Raw genomic sequence first — 22115 nt, forward strand, 5'->3', positions numbered from 1 at the left:
CGCTCACAGCCCCTTGTAAAGTCATCATCCTGGTTTGGACCAGTCTCCCTCATGGTTCAAGCTAACAGAGCAGCCTTGCAGTGCGGGTTGGGAGAATGCCTGTGCCTGAGCTGAGAGCACAGCATGCAGTCCAATGGGCAAAGCTGCAGCCAATCGGTCAGGTGGAGTGGGGCGGAGGTGAGTGAGGTTTGGAACAGCTATGCAGCACACTAATCTCTGGCCATCCATGTGGTGGCCAGCACTCTCCGCGATGGGTTAAGGGGCCTTCACATTTAACCAGGACAGGATCTTAGTACACCCATGTTAACTCACGTGTCTCTTTCTTTCAACCTGCAGGAGGAGTGCAACAGGATCATGGAGCCTGGTGAACTAGCTGCACGCCTTGTGGCAATGGAGGAGAGAGTGAGTGAGGCACCTGGCTGCGCAATGGGAAGAGCAGCACCGTCAGGAAGAAGGGCGACTGGGGTTCCTGCACCCGACGCTGAACAACCACAGCGAGCCATTGCAGGCTGGTGCCTGGCAACTCCCAAAGTCTATAGACGCTGCCTTTCATTTCTGCAGATGGCTGAGGACCAGTTTTGCCTAAGACTGCGCATGTCTCGGGAGCTGGCTGGTCACATCTACCACCTGCTGCAGGATTTGGTGCCATAGGGACATGGAGGACATTCACTGTCCGTGGCCATGAAAGTGACCACGGTGCTCAATTTCTATGCCGGTGGCTCCTTTCAGAGCTCCACAGGTGACCTCTGTGGGATTTCACTATCTGCCACCCACAAATGCATCCATCTTTGCGAGGGCACACAACTTCCTGCATTTCATCTAGGACCAGGACAGCCAGGATGCAAGAGTGATTGGATTTGCCCAGATCTTGGGTTTACAACAAGTGCATGGTTTCATCGACTGCACTCACATGGCCCTCAGGTCTCAACATGTTGACGTCAGTGCATTGGCATGCTGGCGCTATCACCTCAGCTTGAAGGCAGATGGACTCCTCCATCATGCCTTGCAATCTGAGGAGTGCAGCAGACATCCCTTCCTGATGTTCCCGAGCTTGCCTTGGCAGCTCTAGCAACTGTGACATGACCAAGTCCAGAGGCTCGTCACCTGATTCAGACTCATCAAATTTCTGGCCTCCAGCAGTCCTTCAAGTGCCGGACACCTGGGAAGTCCCTGCTGCCACCAGCTGTAGATCAGACAGTGCGTTGTGTTCACCAGATTGTGATCAAGAGGCTATTCTGAAGCTAGGTTCCACCAAGGCATGTCTCTCTGCACTGGTGGAGGGTGTGGGGACTTCAGGGAGGGTGCGTCCAGATTCCTCTTCAGAGCTTTCTTCAGGACTTGATTGGTGGCCCTGGGTTGTGGACTCCGTCAGCTGTTTTCCAGATGTGCCTGTGAAAGCAAGGGGAGATAATTAGTGCAGGGCAGATGACTGTGAAACAGGACACATCACTCACAGCATGGTTGTCCGATGGATGTTGCACTGCTGGATCCTCACCTTAATAGAGCAGCGCCAACCTTACTGACTGCACAGGAACAGATCCTTGCCGGCCAGCTGGATCTGTTTCAAAGTCTGCGAGGACCTTGATTTCAGGCATTTCTCCACCAGCCTGTGACCTCTCCCTCTTGTTGTGTGCCAGCTTGTCCTGCATGAATAGAGGTGGAGAGAGTGTAAGCAGGATGCCTGCCAGGCCAGGCATATGTGGGTGATGAGTGGTCCTATGGATGGGATCAATGTTGTGTGTGAGAGAGTGAATGGTGATGTCCCTTGAACTGGCAGTGACACCAATCACTCTGAATGTGTGATGAGTTTGTGAGTGTGTGAGTTGAGAGTGATGAAAAGAGTGACTTAACCTGGCGGAACAGAGGAGATCATTCATCCTCTTGCGGCACTGGGTGGCTGTCCTCTTTTGATGGGCTTTGGTGCTGACCGCTGCCCATCCTGTGGCCATAGCGGGGCTAGAGGACATCCCGGTGGGTATCCAAAGGCATCCAAAAGGTGTTCCAGTAATGTGTTGCTAAACCTGGGGGCTGCAGTCTTTTTTCCTTTTGTGGACATCTTCCCTGCAGCAGTTGTGGGCTGGAAGCACTGAGATGTGTACCCGCAGCTGGACTTTAAATATGGCGCCCAGTGTGAGGAAGCGGCGAGGTGATGGCATGGTGGGCAAATGGAAACAGCATGTTTCCCAGGAATGCATAAATAATGTGACAGGTTTGGGATGATATGGTGTGAAAACCCGCCGTCGTGGGTTTTACCTGCCCGCTACCACATTTCATGCATTTCTGGAACAATCCCACCCTATGTGTGGGGAGGAGCCATCATAAAGAAATTATCAGAAAAATGACAATTAGCCTAACAATAGGGGCAGTACTTGTTTTTGTGCAAACTTAACATGTGCCTTTGTTTGACTTTACATCTGTTGCTGTTTGCTTGTGCCTGGAGGGGAGAAGTTCGTTATGTAAACTCCAGCAGACCTTGCTCTGTTTATATTCCATTTAGCAGTTCAGTATTGTCTGGTCTGTGACCAAGTGGGATTTGAGCATACGGAGAGGAATTTTATATAATGTATTTTGACTAAAACACACATCACGGCAATTGCCAGGAATGTACTATGAAGAATCAAAGGTCCACTAGTCCTTTAGGAGTCATTGATTATTCTCCACAGCTCTTATACTAACCTTTATTGAATTAATAAAAAGTAGGCTATAGAACCTGGTGACTCATGGGCTAGTGGTGTGGCTGCTTGAAATCGGAAATACAGACCTCTATGTTGAGTTTGTAGCAGTGGCTTAGGTCTCTATTTAAGGAAGTTTTCTTCAAATTGTAGTATTAATAGAAATTAGTATTAATTGCTAATCTATATAAATAGTAATTATTGCTTCTCTGATGAACAATCTATAACCATAATTAGTTTCCTTATAGTCACTTTAAATATATAAGCTTCCACCAACCAATAGATTAGTGTTTTTCAATTGGGATCCCCTAGAACGCAAGGGTTACGCAAGCATCCCTAAAGGGTTCCGTGCACTTTTCAGATTTCTCTCTCTCTCTTTCTCTTGCTCACCAGTGCAGGATTTAGTTTCCCACATTTTCCCCAGGAGGATAGGAATCACCAGTAAGTGAGACACATTCTCGGACAGTCTGAATACATCCTTCATTGCTTCACAACTTTCAGAGTTCCCAAACACTGCACCAACATTCTGGGCTCCAGCTGAGTTCAATCTCAGCTATAAGGCTGCAACTTTGAGCAAGTCCACTAATGGGAGGGAGCTGTCAACCCACACACAACCCAATTAAAGGCACCAGCACCGCAAATAAAATCCAAAATATCCAGGAAGCAAAACGAATGTAATGAAAAATAATCATTAAAAATTTAGCAATGTCGAGGTGACCGCCATGGAGACTGTGAAGAATATCTTGTCACGTGGGGCATGGAATGATGGTCGTAAACTAGGAGGTTGTCCACAATAATCAAATGGACTCGCTGCTCATAGTATTTGTGGATGAGATGATCAGTAGGGTTGTATTTGGACCATTCCTGGAGACCGATCTTCCACATGCAGCACCCTCAATTTTGGGTGCTTCGAACATCCTTGGGTTTTGTGGCAGGTATGGACAGGACACTCATGACGATGGAGGAAAATGCTTCCACTTCTGACACCAATGTAGAATTGAGGACTCTGGAGAGAGCATCAGCTGTTGGTGGTGACTTGCCAGGGGCATAGATGGCTGTATATTGGTACCACATCAACTGGAGGCAAGGTTGTTGAATATGGAAAGGCATCTTAATCTCTGTCGAATTGAGGAGTGTTATGAGAGGCTTGTAGTTTGTTTCCATCTGGAAAGGTAGCCCCACCAGGTAATCAGAGAAGCGCTTAACAGCCTGTGTAACTGCCAGTGTCTCTTTCTCAATAGTGACATACATTCATTCAGTTTCCGTGAGGGCTCTCAAAGCGAAATGGACAGGTTTTCTATCACTGTCCTTTTGTAAGCGTATGGGAACAACGTTGAAATCTGTAGAGGAAGCGTCTGCAGCAACAACCTTACAACGTGGGATTGTAGTGCTTCAGCACATCCGTGGAGACTAGGTTATCTTAAATGGATTAAAAGGCTTTGATTTGTTGCACATTCCAGAATCATTGTTTGCTCTTCCGCAGGAGGTGTCTCATGGGTTCTGTGAGTGTGGCCAAGTTAGAGATACACTTTTCCAACTGGTTTACCATTGCAAGGAAACGTTGAATGTCGGTGATGCACGTTGGGGAAACTCAGTAATGGCCTTTGTTTTCTGTGGATCAACTGTGATACTGCTGAATGATGTGTCCTTGGAATTTTATATTGGACCTGGTGAAGTTGCACTTGTTGTTCAGCGTGACACTGCTTCCTGGAGAGCCTTGAGGACCACTCTTACCCTTTGGTTGTGTTCGGCTCTTGTGGTACCATGTATGAGGAAATTGTCCATGGCAGATAACACCTTGTTTGCCTTTGAGGATTGTTGACATGGTACATTGGAATATTTCTGGAGCAGATGAAATGCCAAAAGGGAGGCGTTAAAGCAAAATTGACCAAAGGGCATGATAAGGTCATCAAGAACCTCAGTTCCTTGTTGAGGGGTATTTGCCAAAACCCGCTGTTTACATTGAGCTTTGTAAGAAGGGTGCTGTTGGTGAGCTTGGCCAAGCTGTTGACTACCAACTCCATCAGGTGAGCTTCCCTCTGTACTGCTTTATTAATCTGTGTGAGACCCACACAAAGCCGGAGGTGGCCATTAGGCTTAGGGACAGCAGCCAGACCAGAACACCAGTGGGTTGGTTTATGATCGGGAAAATGATGCCCTTATGTACCATGTGGTCAAGTTCCTTCTTAATCTTTGGGGTGTGATGCCCTCCTAGTGGTGAACAGATACATTGGCATGACTTCTGGGAGCAGAGAAATATGACATTTGTTCTTCAGCTACCCCAGCCCTTGAAAAGGTTGTGGAAAATCCTCTTGGAAGGTGACCCTGGTGGCTGGAAGAACCTGTATGATGCCTAACTGTACAAATGCATTCCTGCTAAACAGGGAAATGCTTTGGTTGTGGATGACAGAGGGTTTCCATGATTTGCCACCACTTGTGGCATAGTGTGGTGGTAATCTGACCCTTAAACTGCAGGTTTGCTCGTGCTGGCCCCTGGAGTTCCATATTGGAAGGCTGAAGAGGAATTTTACAGAGTCATGCAAGATGATCAGCCAGTATGGATACCCCTGCACCTGGATCAACTTTGAAGCGTGTTGGGAACTCTTGGATCTCTAAGGTTGGCAAAGCGGGATTATGGTTGTCTTGGAGTGTTCATCATATGGCATCAACAATGGACTAAATTGGTGCTGCCACCTCTGCTACTGTGTTGTAGACTGTGCTAGACCAGGATTCTAACAAGGAAGAGTTATAGGCATATCAGGGTATCTACTTAAAAACTAGTTTACTTACACTATTTACGGTATGTACATAGTGAATTACGGGGGAGGCATATCTTCCCTCAGGACTACCTGTCTGCTCCCTACAATTCCTTGCAAATGATTGCCTGATATCAGTGCCATATTATTATGTGCATCATAGATTAACATGTCCATTCTGTTAACCCTTTATACTACAGGTCCCACCATTCCATCCATTCTCTAATTTGTTTTTGCTCAGTGAGATTTGCTTCACTTTGGTCTCAGTTTTATTTATTTGATTGTAGCCAGAGCTTCTCCAACAATGGCTTCTCCTCCCACCCCTGTTTCTGCCAGCTTTCACATGTATGTTGTTAGAGCTCACCCAACTCTATACACTACTGTCACTACACCTCCACCTCCTCTATATTGCCAGCTTCCTCATCCAAGATCCAGTCTTAAATAACGTGCAATATCCTCCACTTAGTTATGTGAAAACAGCATCATTCCACCTCGCCCTCTATTCACTGTCTCAAGCTGAGCCAAAGTGCAATCTCAGTGTCCTATTCAACCTTGAGTTGAGCTTTCCATCGCAAAGTGCCTAACTGATGCTACATTGGATAAATTTTGCATGTTATGAATTTTATGCTTAACTACACCACAGCTTCAAAGAGAATGCAGTGCTCTTTTATTCATTAAACAATGTCTGGGTTGCACTGCTTGGCTGCTGTAAAATACTTCCGTAACACAAAACAACATGAATAAAAGAACAGCAGCAATCATCCCAGGATTCACTTCCTTTAAAAAACAGAGCTGTTTTTATTTAGTTTTGGGACCCATTCCAGTGAGGCCTTTCAAAGTTGCAGGTTCCGAATTAAAGTCCATACGATCACAATCAACGGTTGTCTACCGGGAGCTGGGTATTCAGGATCACTTAAAAACCACTGTAACAGTGGTGTCCAATTGATATTAAAAAAAACCCATCGTCTCAAAATATAATTCCGAATTACTTGGAATATACCGGGTACTGTATGAATGTAACAGCAAATTGTATTTTATAGGTGTAAATAGGTGAGGAATTTGGGAGGAAAAATAGTGAATCAAATATGATCCCTTTTTAAGGGATTTTTGAATTCTTGCCATACATGAAGCAGTTAAAGTCCAAAGGAACTAACTAGATTTGTAGACTCGTGGTTAGCTGGTTACATTTTGCCTTCCCAGTGCCTGGTGTTGTATCCAGTGCTTTAATACCTCTGCCCACAGGTCTGTACCCACTCATGCCAGCCCATCCAATTCTGTGCGGGCATTCGATTGATGACAGCACCACAGACTAATGGAAAGCTGAAACTACAGATCAATCAAGCGCAGCTCCCCACCCTCTCCACGGCCTCTGCTCTTCATGCCCACTTGTCACTGGCAGAAGAAATAAGTGGGGCAAGTGGTAGGAAATAAGAGTTCACTTCAGAATGATTAATAGATGATACATGGCTTAGACATTTTACACAGAAAAGGAAGCTTGAGTCTGGGCTCCCCTAGCCCCTGGGCCCTGGTGTTTAGCATTTTGTGCACCTCCTCTTCTGGGCCTTGCCATATGGGTTTGCTCCCATATGATGTTGAGTGCTGCTTTGTTCTACAAGCAGTGAGCCAGTGTAAAGATGCTGGAAGCTTAAAGAACCTAGACATTAAAATTCAAGCGTCTACACAATTCTCACACAATTGTGATGCACACAGGCATGCATCACTTTGTTAGATTTTGTAGTAAGCTTGCCTGACTCCCTTTTACAATTCCTTCTGTGACAATAGTTCCAGTTTTAAATTACATGTTGCTAGTTGCAGCAATGGCAAGTGAAGCTATGAAAGAGTTTTATAATGAGTAAGCACATTGCATGCAGCTTCAATCACGATGCAACCCGTAGAGAGGAAGTTTTTTTGCGCCTTGTGTACTTTACCCAATTACTTGGTGTGGGAAAATTCTGGCTAGCTTGTACCTTGGCAGATTTCCTGAAGCTGACAAACTTCCTCTGGATATTGGAAATGCGTTGTGTCATCACCTGCTCCATGGCTGTTCTATTGGATGGATGCCCCTTGTACGCCTATCAGCACAATCCTCTTTCCGCCTACATTCTGTAGGTGCAGCTGCGTCTTGAATAGAGGTTTTCGGTATTATTCATCAACCAGGTTTTTGGACCCAAGATTTTCTGTCAGCCTAACTAAAGAAACATACTTCTAGGTACAATGGTAGCCCTTTAAAATCTGCATTTGCTTCACTTTCCCATTTCCTACATTAACTGAGCACCCAAATTATCAAGCACATCCAGCCAGTAAGCTCACCAAGAATAACTAATGAGGGAACACAGATGGTTAAGTGGATTTGGTTGTTTCAAAAAGTAATTGCAAAATTTACAATGTTTTGCCTTCTGTTCTAGGACAAGAAAATAAACCTTATTACATTCTCCAAGGCAAGGTGACATTTATCAGTTGTAAATTAGTAGTTGTTTTTTGTTCCTACCTGAATTGATCACTATTCAGGTGTTTTCTTTCCACACACAGAGCAGGACAAGGTGGAAGAAGCAGAGGACCTTTTTCAGAACTATACCTACTATCAAAATCAGAGCGAGATGGAAGAGAACTCAGAGAATGGAGTGATGGTGCCTACTGTGCCAGCAACCACAGACCAGTTACAGACAAGTCCCAGGTATATGAAATGTGATTCAATTGCTAACTACAAAGAAATATTTCACATATCATGTACAGAAAACACTACAGGTCAAGTACTTGAGCAATACTGTTTATTAATATCTGAAATCTGTATTTTACAAATGGAATGGAATGCACAATCATTTTGGATTCCTAATTTAAAAATTATTAAGCAACTAAATGGATAATACAAACAGACATTTATCTTGACAGAATTACATGAGAGCTTCCATTTTGTGAACACACAGCTGTAGAGTTACTCTCCTGAGGATAGGGCACCAACTGTGGTCAAAAAGAGTAATTTAAAAGTAATTTCTAATGGGGAAATGAATTGGTAGGTGAAGAGTCCTGGTCATCACAGACACAGTTGGGAGGAGGGACCTGTAATTCAGCAGTAACTTTACCCTAGTTTGCCATCAAGAGCAAATGTTGAAAATGACGTAAAAACCCATTTCTTGTAATTACCTGTGAAGCATAAGGACAGCAAATAGCAGCTATGAATGGAAGAGGAGAAATTGAGAGAACTAAATGGGGTTGAAGAAATTTGTCAACAATATTTGCTTGTGGTCATTAGGTTGCATGGATCCTTATTTTCGTTGACATAGTATAAAATGAAGCATTGGGCTTTTTAAAATGAGGTTTAATGTTATCATCACAGTTCCACTATGGAAATAGGACGTCAACTGGCAATTATTGGGGATGAGCTTAATCATCGAAAGAACAGGGAATGTCAAGGTATGCGGGCATACTTTCCTCTTCAGTCTGAACATGGATATGAGTCCTTCTGCAGAGTTGCTGAAAGGTAGGTTTCCAATTATGTAGTCAATAGTTGCCATAAAAATCTAACAAGTAGCAGTGGACTTTAATTACTGTAAAGTCTGGTACGATCTAGGTTATCAGCAGTGCAATACCAACATCAACCTCAAGTACTGCATGCAGCCAAGCAAGTAGTGTTTACTGTGATGAAATAGTTTCAAAGTCTGTATTTTTTTGAGACTGTCCTTTGAAACAGAAACCCAAATCTCCAGGATTTTGCGAGGGGGAATTGTTAATTGAATTTTCTGGCTGTGAAATCAGAGTTCTGAGAAATCAGCCTCTGGCTGGAGTTGCTGGGGAAATGGGAACCAGATAAAGGACAGAGCCATGACCTGGACTGTAACTTAGATTGTAAGGGAAACAGAAGTTGATTGGGGGGAAAAAAACAGACAGAAGACTCTTGAGAATGAGTTTTCAGCAGGGGTCAGAACGATATAGAGGCTTAGAGAACTGTATGAACAGTCCAGGCACACTGAGGAGCTAGGTGTTTTTTTTTTAACCAGAGTCGACCATTTTGTGTATCTGGGTGATATTAAGTGGTTGGATGAAGGGGACTCGAGGGATGGTACACCATTAGGACTGTCATGAAGAGAGTGCATGAAGTAGGCTGTGCAGAAATGTGTCATTTTTGTGATAATTGTGTCCGTGGAGCTTGGTCGGAGTAAAGTTGTTATCAGAGGCTATTTGATCATCAAATCCTGTGTGACGAAGAGTAGTTGAACTATACTGGAGGAAGATAGCGTTGTGAAGGACTTTGAGACTGCACGTGGTTTCATATGTGTGCTAACAGGGCTACCTGAGAAATCTGTGAGATTTACCTTTGTGGTATCAGATAGTTGAAGCATAATTTATGGTTTCTAGTGGATATAATTTGCCTGTTCATGTTTAATTTATGTTGGTTTTATTTTGATTGTGACAGTTTAAAAAGTGAAATCTTGTTCATCAGGTTTTCCTGTTGTTGTTCCTTAGGAGGTTCACTCCTTTCACATTATTTGCTTTTACAGGGATCATAACATTGCTTAGTCTTATTTCCTGCTGGTCCTTAATTTGAGAACTGTTATGCAGAGAAGGTGACCAATTGAATCTAGGCATCTTCACAGCACAAATAAAGAATGGGGGGACTGAGGGAAAGACTAAAAGAATGTGGTCAGTGAAAGAAAACAAAATGAAAGATTAAAGTAAACTTTTAAAAAATGCAAATAGAAATGGAATATCGTGTTAGTTTGCACCCAGGAGGTGTGACAATCTTGGAAGTGGATTACGCAGTCTGTTTTTTAGAAAATAATACAACTATTAACTAATATTGCTTTGTTGATATGATTGTCTTAAAGACTAACTGATCAAAATAACAATTTTGTTGTGATAAAGTGCACTAATTTTCTACAGATTATATGACAATGGAATAAACTTGGGCCAAACTATTGCCTTGCTGAGTTTCAGCTACAAAATGGTGACTTACGTCTATCAGAGAGGAATTATGGAATGTTTTGGCAAAGTTTCCAAATCTGTTGCAAAGTTTATTACAAAGAACCAAATTGCTCAATGGATTGTTGAGCAGGCAGGCTGGGTAAGTATACATTGTGGTGTGGGAATGTATTATTTTTAAGGTCTGTTTCTGCCTCATTGTAAGGGTATTCTTTCAGAATGTTACAACTCATTGTCTCTCTCAGCTGTTTTATTTTAAATCGAGAAATTCAGAAAGAAAACAGACAGATTCAATCCAGTGAGTTGTAAAGTTGTGCAGAAAAATATTAAGAGTTTAATTTAGGAGGTGTGGATTTGAAGAAGTCCTGGCAAACAAAAAAATGTTTAATCACCATTGCTGAGTGTGCAATGGTCTCAAACCTTATCAGAATATTTTTATCCATATTTGTAACTCAAGGAAGGAGCAATTGCTTTGGAAAGGGAAGCAACACAATTGGAAAGGCTACATGTTTTAAACTCCAGAAGGGTAATGGTACTTTGCTTACCTACGCACTCCAGCATTTGCCATTCCTTGCTTTCCTTCACAATGTCTATTATCTGACTCTACTCCACATTAAACTGCGTCTTCTACCTGGCACATAGTTTCATTTTAAGTGGATGGGATGCTGGGTGAGCAGCATCGCACTCATATAATCCTCCCCACTAGATCTTTCTCTGTGACCTGTACCCAAGTGAACGATTACACCCAAAGGCAAGAAGAATAAAAACTGCCCCATTTGAGAATTTGAAATAGCCTTATTTTGTGAAGCCAGATTTATAATTTCTACTACATTTTTGGAAATTATTTAATCAAAATGGAACCAGTGTAATTTATAACAACATTGTTGTTTTAACAACATTTGTATCTAAGTGTAATATTAACTGCCTATTTTGTGTGCACCGATGCTTGAAATTCTAGCTGCTGGATGATTAATTGTACCATTCCTTTCCCATAGCTCACACTGAGCTGATCTGAGCTGATTATGGAAGACAGCTCCTGAACTTGTTTCCACTGGTCGTTCTATTTTATGGTTGTCTTTAAATGCTGTTTGCACTGAATTTTAATGACTGTAATTACTCTAAACATCCTGCAAGGTAAACAGTTTGGCCACACACACAGTACATCCGCTTTGTGACTTAAGTAGTTCCTACAATACATAAGACATTATTGCATGAAAACGATGGTAGAATACAGAGTTATAATGATCACTGAATCTAACTATAATGGTTAACCATATTAATGTAATTAACAGAGGCAAGAAATTGGAATAATTGCTGTATGTTAAAAACCAGTGTTGCTAGTGTACCAGTCACATAACTATATCTCAAACCGTTATCACAGAAATAAGAAATTATAATTATATTACACCTTTCATAGCCTTACGACATCACAAAAAACTTCACAACCAAAGAAGTACTTTTGAAGTTTTATCCCTGTTGTCAAGACATGCAACAAGCTGCTTGCACACAGTAAGGGCCCATAACCACCAACTAGACAAATGATCAGATAATGTTTCATGATGCCTTTACAGAAAGAACTTCTGCCCTTACAGTAAATGACTGCTTTCTTCATAGTCAATTCCTGCAACCTTTACAGTAAATACAGAGCATTTCATGTCATAAGTTTAATTTTTCTTTATTATTTTCCTGGGCTAGTTCCCTTTCATCTTGTTGAGATAAGCTTTCTTTTCCCCTCAAATTCTTTTGATTATTCTCTCTGCTTTTCAACATTTATATCTATGTTCACAATTTATTTTGTGATTGCTCTTTGCTAGATGTTGCCACAATATGCACATTATCTACTTGCCCCACTTCATTTCCATGAACTAAATCAAGTACTGCCTCCTTCCCTGTTGAAATTCAAGCAGAGGGACTGTGCACCATTGTTTTATTAAATATCTGCTATATAAGAAGTCCAACAGCAGAGGGGCTGCAACTTGTAGCAAATGGTTTGGTGACTGGAGCTTTTTTCCCTTTGCTTTACAGACCACTGCTCTTTCCATCGAGGATGCCAACCTGAAGTGGCTGTTTGGAATCTTAGTGGCTGTCATGCTGGGCGTGGCGATTGCCCACAAGATTTATAAACCCTGAATAGTCCCATATACAGTGCTGGATCGTCAAAGCTGGTCTTAGACCAAGCAGCATATCTGCTGGATTACTTCACCCTGGTGGTGAAGATTTTTTATTATCAAATTTGATTATTAGAAATAATGTTTTCCAAATATTTTTGTTTTGGATATTTAAGTTTTTTTGGGAAAAGTGCTGGGTCACGCTTATATTTTCTAAACTTTAATAATATAACATTATGAAATTAAATGTATGACCATTACTGATAATTGTCTAGGTTGATTGCTTAAATGGGTGTTTGTTGTAGTTTCTTTTGTTATGTACAAGATTACAGTGATGATCCTGGCCGCACCATTGCACTGGACTAAATATCTTGAGAAAAACTAAAATTATGTAAGAAGTTTAAAAAGATGGTGGCGCATTTCCAGACTGAACTCTCAATTTATGAATTTGTGCTGTTTGATACTCCCTTGACTTTGGGCATTTTGGATTAATGGATGGACGGTTTGGATTAATATCTCCAGCCAGTAGGATGCAGCAGAATGCCATACAAATACATTAACCCTAATTCTAAACCCTGTACCTGACAAGAACAGGACTGGCAGGGATTTAAGATTGGGGCAGAGTATAACCTCCCTGATGACCCATGTTCCCACCCATCACCATTTTAACGGTGGGGTTTGGGAAGGGGTCAGAGGTGCTCACCACAGGCAGCCCAGCAGCTCATAAATAAGCAAAGGCGGGAACCTATGATTCTATTAGGCTGTGATTTTAACACTGGGTTGCACTAGTGCTGGACCTACCAGTAAAACCTAGTGGCTAGGTAGCAGCAGGACCAGAAGAGGTTCAGGAAGATAAGTTGTAAGCAAAAATGCTTGATATTTTCCTTGTGTGCCAGTAGCTAAGACTCCATGGAAACATTGGGCTTCTTCTGCCCTGGACTTTCTTCCAACCATCACTTAACTTAGCACTGAGAACTGTTCCCTCTGTCCCTGGCAGCTGCCTCCTGCTGCCCTAAACCCCACTTCCCACCCACTATGATTCCCACCAGGTTTGGCCTGTAGTCCAACTGAGGTTCGGGAATTAAAATCTCTCCGTTCCTTCCCATGCTGTGATGCACACTTCCTGCTTGGCTGAGCCCTCACACTCAGTTAAAATTAGGGCTATAAAATGTTTCACATACCAATATCACTCAGTGTGATTTCACTCCAGGGAAATGTGAGACAGGCTTAAAGACATGAAGTATTAACATATTCCTTCACTGTAAATTTGAACTGTTTTAAAAGGTATGCCTGGATAGTATGATGGACATTTCAGAAAATAAAAATGTAACTACTGAAGTCTTCTATGGGTACGTACAAAGGAAAAAACAGCCAGGTGATTCACATACAAGAAAACTAAGCAGCATTATTGTGAACATAACTTTCCATTGCTAGAGAGGTGTGTTTTGGAAATGGTGTTTACTTAGAATGTGGTGGGATTGTGGTATTTTAACTGATGTTCTGAGTCCTCCTCTGTTTCTCTAAACAGAGCAGTCATTCTGCTGTAACAAAAACAAAAATAGCTGGAAAAACTCAGCAGGCCTGACAGCATCCGTGGAGAGGAAGACAGAGCCAACGTTTCGCGTCCTCTCCACAGATGCTTCATCAGAAGAGTCATACGGACTCAACGTTGGCTCTGTCTTCCTCTCCACAGATGCTGTCAGACCTGCTGAGCTTTTCCAGCTATTTTTGCTTTTGTTTTTGTTTCTGTTTCAGATTTCCAGCATCCGCAGTATTTTGCTTTTATCTTAGTCATTCTGCTGTGATGTATTGCTTTGTTGTATTAAATGGCTTTTCTTACACCCCACCACCCCCTCAAACTATTCCTATTGTGTCTGGTTTCATTCAGCTGGAATAAGTGAGCAAGGATGTCAACTGTGTCCTGGGAGGGAAGAAGCCGGGAATGCAAGGTGCGCGCCACCCATCACATTTCTCCTCCTCTTACAATCTACAGGCTTTTAAAAGCCCAACACTGCATTCTGTCTTCTCTAGTCTAATCTCTCACTCTTTTTGACCACCGTGACATCCTGTGCAAACTGCCTTTGTCTAGTTTTTTAGTTAAAAAGATCAAGCTGAGGTGGTGGTCATTACAATTGGTTCAAAAAACCACAGATCATTTGGTGTGATGTTTCACTAGGTGGATTAAGTTCCCGTGATATTTTCTGTTAAATAATGTTTATTGAAAATGTAACAGCATTTTATCTGTGTCATCTATCTATCCACATATTTACATCTTGTATACATATATGGCCCATCTGCAAAGACTTACTTTCTGTTCACATTTTTCTGTCACGGTTAGCTTTTCCATTGTAAATTTCTGTTTTCCATGAACAGCACAAGTGAGCTTGTGACCATGTAGTTACACAATCTGACCAGCAGATAGCACTATATTATTTCCCCATTGATCGTGTTGTTTTTTGATTTAATGCAATTTATAGGATTAAGTAGCATGTCTGCTGACTCATACACCTCATTTGTCACACTTTATATTATGTCTTAACCAACACACACATTTGTATGTGCTATTTACGGGGAGGGGTAGATATGGGGTAGAGTCTGAATATAGGCCTGAATATAGGTAAATAGTAGCTGTGCCTGATACTCAGTACAAGTAATACTGATCCAGGGGCCTTAGCTTAATAGGCTGTAATTCAATGACACTTTGCTCATTCAAAATAATTATGCATTTGCACACACAATTTCAGTGTAACTACCACGCCATACAGGCAGGCTTCGTCACATGCCAAAATTCAATGTGCAAAATGTTATGAAGCAGCTGAGCTGGGGTAGAATGGCTCCACTGTTTTCCCTCTTCAGGGTTTTTTTGAAAAGGTATTATTGCCAATTCAGAGAGTATTTAACTGTTTACATGCTGTGATCATAAAAGAATCAATCAGAAGATTTTCTTGAACTTAACAAAGGAAGAAGTTAGTTTTATTATACTTAAACCGATCTAAGTAAAATAATAAAATATGTTCCGATATTTTACACACACACATGCACACTCGTTGTTCACACATGCGCACTGATAGATTGCAGAGTGGGGAAGGATAGATTTGTCAACTTAAAGCCCAGAGTAATAAAAGGGGTATACAGTCTGTAGTTTGGTGACTCGGCTGGCTTCAGACTGAATTCGGTGGTCCTGCAACTTTCCTTCGGTAGTCCCCATGCTTCCAATTTAAAGAAGTGGATGGCTGATTTGGATGTCCTCCTGGAGTTGGTAGTGCTGGGTTTTAAGAAGCATTTGCCTGCAGGAGGAGTGTCCCTGGGTGGCCACAGTCAGCAAACAGAGTTCGAAGCTTGCAAGGTGGGTTGGAAAGAGAGGGAGGAAAAAGGGACCCCATTTGGGTCTTCTCTCATCAGCGTCTCAGCTGCTGGTCTTCTTACTGCAGAGAAATCAGAAGTTTAAACATGGACCTATCACGTGACCCATCACCCAGTGATTCAAACATGGCTGTGACTAGTGTATTCCCCCTATAATTTAATCACTTCATGTTTGGGAATCCTCTTTCTCTGTCATTGTCCCACTGTTCAAGTAATTGGGTTTAAGAACCAAGTCCCTTCTGTCCGTTTCCTTCTAAATTCCTGTTAGTTATTGTCTGGGGGTCTAGGTGTTCACTATCATCTGGTGGTAGTGCTCTGGGTATGTTAATGCCAAGAGACACACAGTCTTTGGTAGGCTTTGGACTTAATAGGAGGTTAAGTTCAACTCTTGTATCTTTGAAGAAGTCACATTTCACATGTTGCTGAGATTGAAGGCTTACACAGTACAAATTTCTGTAACTGCATGGTTTACCACCTGTGAAGTTCTTGACCTTTAATTGTGCTGTTCACAACCCATGGGTTTAACAGTTCTATTTCTGGTGCATTGATAAATCTTATTTCTAAGGTGACAGTGGGTGTTAAATTGCTTTTGAGCCTTTTTGGAGCATCTGAGTTCCCCTCCTGTGTTTGTGGGCTCTAAAGCTGGATTGCTGGGTTTGGTGAAATTTGCAATTTGGATTTGACCATTTGATTCACCAGTGGGTAATTCCATATTGATTTCACTTGTATTCCTCTTGTGGTTTCCATAATTCTACTGGCTTTCCTTTTAGCCTTTTCAATCCTTATAGGCTATATCGCTCCTGTTAGACCTTTGATCCTTCCTCAGCCCTCTGCACCTGTGCAGGATTCGGCTTGTTCCCCCTATCTTCTCAGTGTCCGTGGACTGCCCTGGAATCTTTGGGGGTACTACCTTCTAACAAGCTAAGTATAATAGTATGGGCAAGCTTGGGATCAAATGCACCATTACTAGCCCTGTAACTAGCTCGGTTTGCAGGTAATGTTTTTATTAAAGCGACCTCTATACAGGAGCCCCTTAACCAGCACACTGGTGTTCTCTCTACTTTTGGGCAGAAATCGCCATCTCCTGCCACAACCAGAGTTTGTAAACAACCTGTATCGCAGAGAATGTTGATGCCTTTTTAGAAACGCTGGGGTCATTTTCTCTTTAAATACAAAATCCTGATAGGTATTTTGGCCTTTGGTCACATTTTGAACACAGGCTCAGGACCTTCGTTACCATAGGCACTGCTAGACAGAAGGAAAAAACAGTAAAAACTGGGGAATAAGAATACTGGTCTGAACAGTTTTTTCCTTCTGGGTTGCCAACAGTGCATCTTAGGTGGCCAGGCTTTCCACACTGAAACATACTGGCTGGGCTCCTACTGGTTCACCATCTTGGTTCTTTTTTTTTAAAAGTTGGGGATTGATCTGCAATTCCTTCATTACTCTCCTTTTCTCTCAAGCCTGCTTCAGCTTCATCCGCCTCCCTCCCATCTCTCCTTGGCCTGTAAGAATTACCAGACTTTGAGTTGAGGTTCTGTGGGTTAACTCTATGAGGGTTATCTGTCTGCCTTTGGGAACTCGTTTTTCCATGAGGATTTTTATGGAAAGGAGAAGGGAGTTTTTGAACTTCTCAAGGAGAATTACTTCCCTAAGGCCTTCATAGATGGACTCTATCTTAAGCACCCATACCCAATGGTCGATAGCAAGTTGCTTAGCCCTTTCAAAATCAATGTAAGTTTGGTAGGGTTATTTTTGGATTGATTGGTTTAGCCTATTTCCCATTGTAGCTTGATAAATCTGGGAACCCCCTGCTGATTATCCCATGTGATTGCCTTGATGTCTTGCTAATGGGCACAGGATATATGATTCACTCATATTCTCCAGAGGCCATTGTCCTTGATGATGTTTTTGCAGACGTGACATGTCCATGCCATTGGGTTGCAATAAGGAGAGTACAATGATGTAAATTGGGTAGCCATCTTGGTTGAAAGCTCAAGTCTCACTTTCAGTCTATGTTTTAAAATGGCTGTTTTCAAAAGTTCAGTTTCCCAGCTGGTGGATTAAAAAGCATTATTTGGCATAAACCATGTTTTCATGACAAATTCTATAAATTACATTAATATGTGTAATTTATTCATGATTCTTTGAATACTGACATAAATGTTTCCTTTCTTGAACAAAACTGTGTTGAACGTTGTGGATTGCAGACTGTGTGAAGTCATTATGTCACTAGAATGCCAACCAGCAGACACTATGCTAAATGAAAACAAAGTAATAGGGGCAATTTTAACCTCAAAAATGGGTGGGTTTCAGTCGGGTGAGAGGTTAAAGTGTTTAAAAGTCTGAGTTCCAACACCAACCCACCTCCAACTTAACCACTTCTGGTTTTAATTTTAATGAGGGCTGAGGTGGGTGGGGGGAGGGCGTGGGTTTGGGTGGGAGCAGTGGGGGGGTTCCCAGACATAAACTTATCAAGCTACAGATGGACAAACTGCTCCAAGTAGATGAGTTGTTATTGTATCAAGGTTACTTAACATTGTGAATTTAACTGCAGAAATCCGGATTTCCAAGCTTTGGGAATTTCAGCAGCTAAATCCATGTGAGGGCTGTTGGATCTAAGAGGTAAGTGCCCTGTGATTAGACAACACCCTCAAACCTTCTGATATCCCCTGAGCTTCCCCATCAGGTCTCTGAATTTCTCCTGATCCAGGCATCTGGCCTCCAACCCCCAAACAGACCACTGACCCACCTCCTCCACCACCCTCTCAATCAGGCCTATGATGACCTGTCAGATTCTTGACTTCCAGGTTCCCATACTTTTTTGAACTCCCTCTTCCCCCTTTGCCCCTCACATCGCTCCCCACAGGTCAGGTAAGTTAAATTCCAACCCATCATGAGAAAAAACTGCATGGGATTTTCTACTACAATAGCCAGAGTTTGAATCTTTGATAAATAATTGTCATTCATCATGCTAAAGGGAGACTTCCCTTTTTAGAGGAGTACTGACACAGCAGAGGCGTATTAGCTTGATTTAATTGGTCGGATTCATCTCTTTGGACCAGAAACATCTCGACTTAAATCTCATTTCATTGTTTGACCATACAATCCAGGCTGACTCTATTGCAGTACAAAGGAAGTGGTCCATTATCCAAGGCACAATCTTTTGGGCAGAACTTCAGTCTTACATTTCACCTATCTGTTCTGGTGAAGGTTGAAGACTCTCGAGCATTACTTGAAGAAAGTGCATGAAGATCTTCTAGATCCTGGTCCATATGTCTCTGCCAACTAATGTAACACAAAATAGAGTAACAGGCAGTTCATGTCAAATTTTTTGATGTCATCAATTGTTGTACAGTTGTAATAATAATTGAATTTCCATAAAAGACTGCATAGTGTAAACAATGTATCCAATGTGTGGTCACTTTGATACAATTTCCCACAGGAAATGGTTGTGCTGGTATGTTCATAATCCAGCAGACCATGTGGCCATAAGGAGTAGGAGCAAAAGTAGGCCATTTGGCCCATCGAGTCTGCTCTGCCATTCAATGAGATCATGGCTGATCTGATAATCCTCAAATCCACTTTCCTGTCTTTTCCCCATTATCATTGATTCCCTTACTGATTAAAAATCTGTCTATCTCAGTCTTGAATATACTTAATGACCCAGTCTCTACAGCCCTCTGTGGTAAAGAATTCCACAGATTCAATACCCCCAGAGAGAAGAAATTCCTCCTTATCTCTGTTTTAAATGGAAGACCCTTTACTCTGAGATTATGTCCTCTGGCCTAGACTCTCCCCCAAAGGGAAACAACCTCTCAGCATCTACCCAGTCAAGCCCCCTAAGAATCTAAACTCCAGTGAAAATCCTTCCATACCTGGGATCAACCTAGTGAACCTTCTCTGGACTGTCTCCAATGCCAGGATATCTTTCCTTAGATAAGGAGACCAAAACTATTCACAGTATTCTAGGTGTGGTCTAAACAGTGCCTTGTATAGTTTTAGCAAGACTTCCCTATTTTTATTCTCCATTCCCTTTGAAATAAAGGCCCAACAATCCATTTGTCTTTCCTATTACTTGCTGAACTTGTATGCTAGCTTTTTGTGATTCATTGCCGAGGACCCCCAAGCCCCCCTGTGCTGCAGCTTTCTGCAGTCTTTCTCCATTTAAATAATATTCAACTCCTCTATTCTTCCTGCCAAAGTGCCTAACCTCACATTTTCCCACATTATATTCCATTTGCCAAGTTTTTGCCAAATCACTTAACCTGTCTATCCTTCTGTAGATTGTTTGTGTCATCCTCATCACTTGACTTCCCCATTTTTGTATCATCCGCAAACTTGGAGTTAGTACATTCACTTCCCTCATCTAAGTCATTAATATGTATTGTAAATAATTGTGGCTCCAGCACTGATCCCTGTGGCACTCCACTAGTTACAGGTTGCCATCCTGAAAATTCCCTCCTTATCCCAACTCTCTGCCATCTATTAGGTAGCCAATCCTCAATCATGCTAATATACTACCCCCAAAACTTATCTTATTAAGTAGCCTTATGCATAGTACCTTATTGGACACCTTTTGGAAATCTAAATATATTACATCTACTGGTTCTCCTTTATCTATCCTGCTTGTTACCTCCTCAAAGAATTTAATAAGTTTGTCAGGCATAATTTCCCCTTCATGAATCCATGCTGACTCTGCTTGATTATATTATGCATTTCTAAATGCTCTGCCATTACATCCTTTATAATAGACTCTAACATTTTCTCAATCACAGATTTTAAGCTAACTGGCCTATAGTTGCCTGTTTTTTGTCTCCCTCCTTTTTTGATTAAGGACGTTATATTGGCAGTTTTCCAATCCTTTGAGACTTTTCCAAAATCTAAGGGTTCTTGGAAGATTGCTATCAGTGCATCCACTATCTCTGTAGCTACTTCCTTTACTATCCTAGGATGCAACCCATCAGGTCCAGGGAACATATCAGCCTTTAGCTCCATTAGTTTCCCTAGTACTTTTTCACTAGTGAAAGTTATTCTATTTATTTCCCCCTCCCCTTTTGCCCCTTGATTATTTTGTATTTTTGGAATGTTATTAGTGTATTCTGCCATGAAGACTGATGCAAAGTATTTATTCAACTCCTCTGCCATTTCCTGGTTCCTCATGATTATTTCCCCAGCCTCATTCTCTAAGGGGCCCATGTTCATTTTGGCCTCCTTTTTTATATTTTTAAAGAAGCTCCTGTCTGTTTTTATATTACTTGCTAGTTTACCATCAAAGTTTATTTTTTCCATTATTATTTATTTGATCATCTTTTGTTGCTCTTTAAAGCTTTTCCAATCCTCTGGCTTACCACTAATTTTTGTCATATTGTATGTTTTTTCTTTCAATTTGCTATTATTCTGAACTTCCTTGGTTAACCATGGTTGGTTTATCCCCTTCCTAGAATCCTTCTTCCTCACTGGGATATATCTTTGTTGTGTGTCATGAACTATTTTCTTAAACATCTGTTCATCAACTGACCTTTCTGCTAAACTCCTTTCCCAGTCCACTCAACTCTGCCCTTGTTCCTTTGTATTCACCCTTATTTAAGTTTAGCACAGTTGTTTCCAACCTAAGTTTCTCACTCTCAAACTGAATGCTAAATTCTACCATATTATGGTCACTGTTTCCAAGGGGGTCCTTTACTCTGAGATCATTTATTAAACCTGCCTCATTACACATTACCAGGTCCAAAATAACCTGATCCCTGGTTGGACCCACAACATATTGTTCTCGGAAACTGTCCGAATATACTTTACGAATTTTTGCTTGTGGCTACTTCTGCCAATTTGATTTGATCAGGTCTGTAAAGTTGCTTTTTGTGAAATACACCACATATAGTACAAAGAAACACAATTTTCTTTGGAAAAGAATGGTTCTAATGTCTTTGTTCTGCTATTGGACCTACAGATAATTACATTATTTGTGTGAAGTGCGAAGAGCTCATGGAATTCATTGTCACTTTGTCACTAATTTGATCAACTGCCTCTGTCACTTCTTTTCCTTTCCTTAGTCCACGGGGCCAAATGTTTCTGCCTTAGAATAGGCAGCCTTAGTAATGATAATAACAAATAGGTGATCAGAAGCTCATCTCAGGGTCAAATAAGAGACCAAGGCTGCAAACCGACTATTTTAATCTCAGACTGTTGCCAGGGAGAGGGATGGAGTTGGTAGCTGGAGAACAGAGTTCCAAAACTGCAAACAGTTTGAGAAAGACAAGGAGGATAGTTTACCTTTAGGACAGTCAAATAGGATGTCA

The 22115-nt window shown here is 41.7% G+C and overlaps 1 protein-coding gene across 1 annotated transcript in view; it reads left to right on the top strand.

Moving 5' to 3' along the window:
* LOC121293236 (bcl-2 homologous antagonist/killer-like) overlaps positions 1–13787 on the top strand; it is a 63320-nt gene extending 49533 nt beyond the window's left edge. Inside the window, exons 4-8 of the mRNA XM_041216093.1 lie at positions 7834–7866; positions 7958–8102; positions 8763–8906; positions 10307–10487; positions 12371–13787. Coding sequence (XP_041072027.1) covers positions 7834–7866; positions 7958–8102; positions 8763–8906; positions 10307–10487; positions 12371–12475 — 608 coding nt within the window. The 3' untranslated portion in view covers positions 12476–13787. The remainder of the gene's footprint in view (positions 1–7833; positions 7867–7957; positions 8103–8762; positions 8907–10306; positions 10488–12370) is intronic.
* The last annotated feature ends 8328 nt before the right edge of the window (positions 13788–22115 follow it).

Source organism: Carcharodon carcharias, chromosome 21 (assembly GCF_017639515.1).
Source record: "Carcharodon carcharias isolate sCarCar2 chromosome 21, sCarCar2.pri, whole genome shotgun sequence".
In the NCBI taxonomy this organism is placed as follows: domain Eukaryota; kingdom Metazoa; phylum Chordata; class Chondrichthyes; order Lamniformes; family Lamnidae; genus Carcharodon; species Carcharodon carcharias.